A 7,503-nucleotide genomic window follows, 5' to 3' on the forward strand; every position below is an offset into this window, starting at 1 on the left:
CTGTTATTGCCACTGATTTTGATGTGACTCAACAATTAATTTGCTCTTAACAGCTGCTAAGTTGACGTTCGAAGCATTACAATAATTTCACTTCTTTTCTCTCAACCTCATTGGTCCGTTACTAGTGCTGTTAAGTAAAAAAAATGCTGTCATTTAAATCTTTTCAATCCTAAGAACTGAACTGAAAAGGCTTGTTAAACGGTCGTAGGTAAACACACACTGCTATAGACATGTCCTGACTCACAATTTCATACCATCTCCTAGAATTTCTCTTTATAAATTCATTCTGAAATATTTTCACCGGAAATATTTCAAAATAATATTGCCCCCCCCCAAGGAGATTGTTAGGTTTACATAATTAACGGAATTCTTTCTTTGCTCGCGAAGCATACAAAACGCGTTTAAGAATTTTTAATAAAAGGAAACCCCTGTATTGAGTATTACATTATTTCAATTTGACAGCTGCTATGGAATTTGTCGTAATGAGGGACGAACGCCAGGGGCTGTTTTGGTGGGGGAGTGGGGACTTTTGACGTTTAGGCGACATCTACACCGCTGGTACGTTTTGTTTCCCTTCTTCTATGGTGCAGGTCTGAAATCCTGAGTCTGAGTGGTCTGTGTGCTCATTTACCGGAAAATATGTTGATCCTGTCCTTTATTCCAGCTGTACAATTGATTTTGAATTCTGAAATACAGAGGTATGACAAATTATTAGACCGAAATAAATGTTTTTTTTTTTAAACTAAGGGACTAGATTTAATGTTACCGTAAATCTGGTTTAGTGGTATATAGTAGTTATCCAAGATGTTCTCAAAGAGTATGCAATAGTGTAAAAAAAACGCCATCTTTATATCAGTAAACTTGGACACTCGTTAAACTTACCAAGTTAGTTTTAATGAAAATATTGAATACAAATCCAATCAGGAAAATACAAATTTGTAGGTTTGTTCTGGTGAGGGCATTGATTTTTATTATCAATTTATTTTTATTTCCATGTAAAATATCTAGCATGCCTAGTTTAACATTATAAAGGGTTTCTCCTTATCGGTCATTACTACCACTAATTAACATATAAACTGCAAACTAAACCCTTACAAATTAAGTCCACACCAGCTTACTCAGTATAAACACACAACACACAAATCGATTTATGAATAGTTTTAGATGTTTACCTACAATATCCAACTAGGTTTCTCGTCAAGTTTATATATTTTGTTTCAAACATTTTGTTTACCCATGCCCCACACCCCTGTGTGTTTATGCAGAGCCAGTGTTATTGTTTATGTTTGTGTTTTCCTTGATCCATGCAAATGCTGCAATCGACACTTTGTTGTGTAAATGTTTGTGGGTATTGCAGTTGACCCTTGAGCTGAAATAACAAGGGGGACCACAGGGGGGGCAATAAGGGGGACCTCAGTGGGGTGGGGGGGGGGTTGCAGGGGTGCATAATGACGTCAATGTCACCGCGCTTGATGTAAAATGTCGGTGAAAAACTACATAAATGAACATGTAATTTTGTTCACCTACATAATAAACATATCTCTGATGTACTTGCATTTATGACTGCAATTTTTTATAGCTCTAAAACATTTTCGATACAAAAATCAAAGGAAACAATATTTTCATTTTTTTCAGCTTTTGAACCAATAAAAATATAAAACAATTAGTTGTTAGAAGTTTTTCTTTTAAAAATATAACCTGAAATGTTAAAAAGCCTGCGGTAATAGTTTTTCATGTATAGGTGAAATTCGATAAAACACAAAATTGTTTAAATTTAAATTCTGCCAACGGTTCAATGGTAGGTATAATCAGTGAGGTTAGCATTTTAGTGGCATCTTCAATTGAGTGGCAGGTATATATAGCACAGGCTATAAAAAGCCCTTTTTAGCGGTAAGAAATCATCCCTAAATTAATTAATTGATATCCTCCTCAGAAAAGGTAATGAATTGAGCTTAAAAACAGTGTTATTATAAAGTTTGACAATTGTTTAACCTACTGTAGTAAAAGACCAGCAGGTTTTCTGTAGCATCAAACCTAATTACTCGTAAATATGATTTTATTTAAACAGGAAAGAACTCATATTAAGGCAATATAGTAAAATTTCAACCGAAAAAAATTCAAATTCGCTTATTGTACAGGTTTGCTGCAATGGAGGTGACTACTCAAACAATAGTTTAGTTAAAGTATAAAGAAATAAAAATACTAGGTCAAAAATAATTTTTTTTCTGTTGAAAATGTGAAACGTAATTTTTATCGTTCGAAAATACGAGTGGGTACACCACTAAAACCCATCAAACAAGTAAACCTTAGCTACTTCCAATGTTGTTACTTCATCAAAGCGTGCGCCAAGAATATAACTCGCGATTACAAAGTTGTGACGTTGACGACGCTTGTAATCTCTTGTAATACCTTGTGACGCCACAAACTTGTAATCTCCAGATTGTAATGAGCTTAGCGCCTCTGACAAACCTGGGCGAATTAATCCCACCTCATGTCCGACCGAAATTTACTTAAGTTGGTGTAGTTTGAGTAGGTTGAGTACGACGCGTGCAAGTCTATAAACGGGATAAGAAAAATGACTGTTAATACTGTTCTATGAAATGGCGACCATACAAAGTAGGTATTTTAAGCCAAGTATGAATGGAGATGAGTGTAGGATGAGTGGCGCGATCTTGTAGTCTTGTTAGTGACTAAGGCCGACATTCCTTAGACACAGCTGTTAATTAATAGCCCATACAGCTAATGGCAACTAAGGGACCTACAGCACAGACAATATACAGTTTATAGTGGAATCCGAACCACATTTTTGCCTTGGTAATTTAGAATTTGTCTAATTATCAGGTAGTACTGCGGATAGTCGTTGTACTCACTCGTGCGGACGTTAATCCACACTGGGGAGTATCGCATGCACAGTGCATGCCTATAAATATCCACAATTCGTGACCTCCTAGTAGCTGGATTACAGGACGACGCCACCCGTCCCAGTCACATACCTTTTCCCAATAGTTTGACATTATCATTGAACTCAACGTGTAAACGGGGGTAGCACGTTTTTATGAATTTCTTCTTGATCAACATCGTACTTGTAATTAAATTACCTGAAAGCACAATAATAGTCAAACACTTGTAATATTTACACTAATACTGTTTACTCACAAGACGGTAAATACAAAAGATGGTAAGTGGTGATCTATTTCGATTTTTCACTCCAATCATCATCAGACCCAATAGGCGAATCATCTAGTGAGAAAACAGTATAAGTGTAAATATATTATTATAAGTGTTATTTGACGTATTTTTGTGCTATTAGGTTTATATGAGTAAAATCGCAGAAATTGCAATAATGGTTGAATCGTACCTTTATAGCATTTTCTCATGCCATTTTTGGGGGGTTAAAAGTACTATTTACATACTAAAAGTAATCAAAAACTTTATCGTGAAAATTAGTTTTTCCTGTATTTTATGAGTTTCATAAAATCACGATGTTTCATAAACTATATGGATCACTTTCTATGATTACCTACTAGGTCAAAGTTTTTTCCTTTACTTGTATGCTTGTGTAATCTGCTTATGAAGATACAGGACTGAATAATTAATCGACATGGTTTAGTTAACACTCATTTCATCAGTGGGAGTAGTTTTAAGGGACATGCAAGGTCACGTTCCCTGATATAGAATATAGAGTTAGTCCGTTACTTCTCAGCATTGTGTAGTGTTTGTGTATAATGGTCGTTTAAAACATTACTGTAGTTTCACCACAATTTCCTGAGTTAAACTTATTTTTCAGAGAAAGTAAAAATATCTATATACAAACCGAAGTAAAAAGTTAAGAAGAAAATCCAACAACCTCCATGCACTAAGCAACGTTTTCTTCTTCGTTGGCAAGTTACTGAGATTACTCGATTTGAGTCATCATCATGAATCAAGATGATACAGAGCTTACACCAAATGAAGTGTCGTCCCGGCTGTTACTTTTGTCCGAGAAACTGGAGTTTGTTTCTACTAGAGTAGAGGAAATGAAAGCAACTCAAGATTATTTCATGTTTCCTACACAGCACAAATCCTACCTCGAAGTAATCCGCAACATCAGTTTACCTAGTGTGCGAAACGCTTTTTTTGAAAGGATTCCCAAGTTGAATATCATGGCAAGCTTGTTGATTCATTTAGTAGCACTTCTCATCAGCATCTTGTTCATCCACGATGCATATGACGAATGGCGAAACACCCTGACAGCGCTGAGCAACTCTTATACAAGAGCCCAAGACATGCCGTTCCCAGCTGTCACAGTTTGCGAGAACTTGGAATTGAAAGATGACTACAATCGATTTGAAATATTGCAGAGATGCTTGTCAAATAGAAACGGTGTTTCTTGGCTGTGCAATGAAGATGAACTAAACATGTTAAGAATTTCATCTGATATAACACCGTTTGAATATGATCTACTGGCGATGAACAAAAGTGATAGGATTGTTTTTGAAAAACTATATCTTCCCATATTTGATCACTCTGTAAAGTCGTTTCCAGTCAATGTTAATCAAACTTTCAGTGCGAGCGTGTATCTAAAATACATCGAGAAACTGGGGAAACAACGTCTGACTGAGTTGAAAATGTACAATGCAGATTTTGAAAATAGTTCAAATGGCACGGTTATACTTAGTAGTTTAAGTAGTCAAAAGATATTAATGACACCTAGGGCACACCTAAGGGATAGAATCAAAATATGCCAAACATTCAATGCTGTAAGCCACGGTCCTCAGGATGTACAAACTAAGGTAAGAAATGATCTTAAAAATGCTCATGGTAAAAACACCAAATGTAGTCCTGAAAATGTGTTGGGAAATGGTTGCAAGCAAAATCTGTTATACACAGATAAATCTTTAGAGATTGAATTTGATGATGCAGGTTTTACGCAGCTCGCTTCTGTTAGTCCAGAAGATGACGAAAATGAAAACATAACTGACATAAGCGAATGTAAAAGAGTGTCTGAAAAGTATACAGTATTTGTTCACAACAGCTTCACGTATCCATCGATAACAACTATGCCTCATATTTTCTTCGCTAAGGGAGCGACTTCTAGCACCACCTTATCGCCGTCCATCACCACTATAAAGAAGGGCCTTTTCGAGGTGGACGTTTTGAAAAGATTCTGTATATTTTCCCACGAGAAAACGTTGTCTCTTTTCACCTTTTACACTTATCAAAACTGTCTTTTTGAATGCCAAATAAACTGTTCCATTGCGGAATGTGGTTGCGTTCCGTACCACCTTGCGATTTTCAACGGATCGTTTGATATTTGTAGCAACAAAGTTTCCGATTATTGTATTGAGAGGAACATGTTTCTATCCTGGCATGCGTTTAAACACAAGAGATGCAAGTGTGATTGTCCTACAGAATGTGTGACAATTGATTACATAACGGATCCCCTTATTGGTGATGACTATGATGACCAACGAGCTACGAAATACCAAGTTTCTTATGATAAGAATGATATCCCAACAACTGTTCGCTACAGTGTTTCAAGCACAGCTGAGTTCGTTGCTTACAGTTTGGGCATTTTGGGTGTGTTCAACGGGTTCAGCATGGAACTGGTGTGGCAGATTGCGTACTGGTTCACCCTTGGCTTGTGGTCTACGGTGAGAAACGTGCTTCATGATAATCTGTAGCAAATCACGAAGAGCAAATCATGGCATTGGAGTTTTGAAATGTAATTTGCTATTGTTGTCAATATTACAGGTTTGAATCAGCTAAATGCTTTTGTGATGTAGTTTCATGTATATTAAAATGTTCTGATGTCATGTGTCTAATCTTTGATAATTCTGCCAAGAATTGCCTTATTTACTTTCTAAAAGGTTAACATTGATTTGTTCATTTATACTCTGTTCTGAAAATTTAGACTGTTTGAGGGAAAGCGATTCCATCCCCTCCACCTCACCCTAACTTGAAACAACAGCTGACAGCTGATCAGCTGATATATTAAGCTAAAAAAGTAGTAGGGGAAATTGGACACCTTCCCCTTTAACAGCCTAAATTTTGTGAACAGACTATGGAATAGTTTGGTTTGTTATATGGATGTGGAAATGTCAGTTAGGCCTGGGTCTAGCCGACCTTTGGAACTACTTTATGGTTTTTAGTAAATTACCTAGTACACGATTACTTAATTTGTATAGATATTTCTAATAAGCCCCAGACCTAAGAACAATAAACTAAAAGCTTTATTAATGCAGACACTACATAATGTAGACTCAATAAGGAAAATGTTATTGTTTATGCATCCAATTAAAAATGACGAGAATTTCCCTTGTGCAAAATCAATTGCCTTTCCCAGAATTGTATTCATACTATCCTGCGACTTGTCAAATTATAATGAGTTGTTTTTTTTAAACTGGATTAATTTATGCAAAATCAAGTTAATTTTTTTTAAATTTGTTTTATAACTTTTCTCTTTTGGGGTAGAACCTAACAAGTCACTATAACTCTTTTCAAGAACTGACCAACCCTGAAGGCTAAAACACCATTTGATTAAAAGACCTATTTAAGAAAAAATATTACTTTTTAATAATATTTTGTTTATTATTAGTGTGTGTGTCATGTGAATAACGTGAAAACTACTGCATCAATTGAGCTGAAATTTTGTAAGAAAAGAGCCGATATACAACCGAAGAACATAGGCCTATTTTTAATCTTGAAACCCTCATGGTGTTTCCAAAGTGACTGTGCTATTATAAACACTCTAAAAATTGAAAGACTATAGGTTAGTATACTTCCAGCTCTTTGATGCTTTGAAAATGTTTTTGTTGGATTTTTATTAACATTATGGAGTTATGAGAGTTATGTAACAGGTTTATGTTTGATATTTAAGTATAGTAGTTGGTCAACATTTTTACTGTGATAGAACCTTTTACTCAATTAATTCATACATTGTACACAAGGTTGGTAAGCTCAAGAGAATATCAATGAGGGATGATTTTATAACGACCCTCGCTAAAAAGGGTTCATCAGTGTTAATTTCATGTTACACCCCAAACATAACGCACAAACTCCGGGTGCGACTTGAATGTCAAACCATACTGGAAATCTCTCAACGACTATGGTGCGTTGAATATTAAAATAACGCCGCCGCAGCAAACCTGCAGACTAAGTGAATTTCAATTTCCCCAATTGAATTCCGTCTTATATATTCTATTAAACATGTTTGTTCCCCATTTGAACAAAGGATTAGTGAGTACTTTGGTGTGCTGCTTCAAGGAATGTCATCAAGTGTATTTTTTTATTAAAACTTTAACAGCTTAGTATGAAATAAATAAATTTACAAAATTTAATCAATTTATATCTGTCAAATAACAAGTAAACTACAATAGTTTACTTATTGTCCGTAAGAATAACATGAGCATTTAAGTTTATAGTTTTTTTTTTCTTCATAAGCATTAGACGTACAACGCCGCGTTAATGTAGGCCTACTAAATTATTTGTTTTTTAGCCCTACGAAATTTTTTAAACAGAAAT

The 7,503-nt window shown here is 35.3% G+C and overlaps 1 protein-coding gene across 1 annotated transcript; it reads left to right on the forward strand.

Moving 5' to 3' along the window:
* The first annotated feature begins 3,917 nt into the window (after window positions 1–3,917).
* Window positions 3,918–5,663, forward strand: LOC129004030 (uncharacterized). Its single transcript, XM_054432405.1, has one exon. The coding sequence runs from the start codon at window positions 3,918–3,920 to the stop codon at window positions 5,661–5,663; it is 1,746 nt and encodes a 581-aa protein (XP_054288380.1).
* The last annotated feature ends 1,840 nt before the right edge of the window (window positions 5,664–7,503 follow it).

The sequence above is a fragment of the Macrosteles quadrilineatus genome, unplaced genomic scaffold, assembly GCF_028750875.1.
Source record: "Macrosteles quadrilineatus isolate MER2022 unplaced genomic scaffold, UCM_ALF_1.0 Scaffold_1__1_contigs__length_201487025, whole genome shotgun sequence".
Classification (NCBI taxonomy): Eukaryota; Metazoa; Arthropoda; class Insecta; order Hemiptera; family Cicadellidae; genus Macrosteles; species Macrosteles quadrilineatus.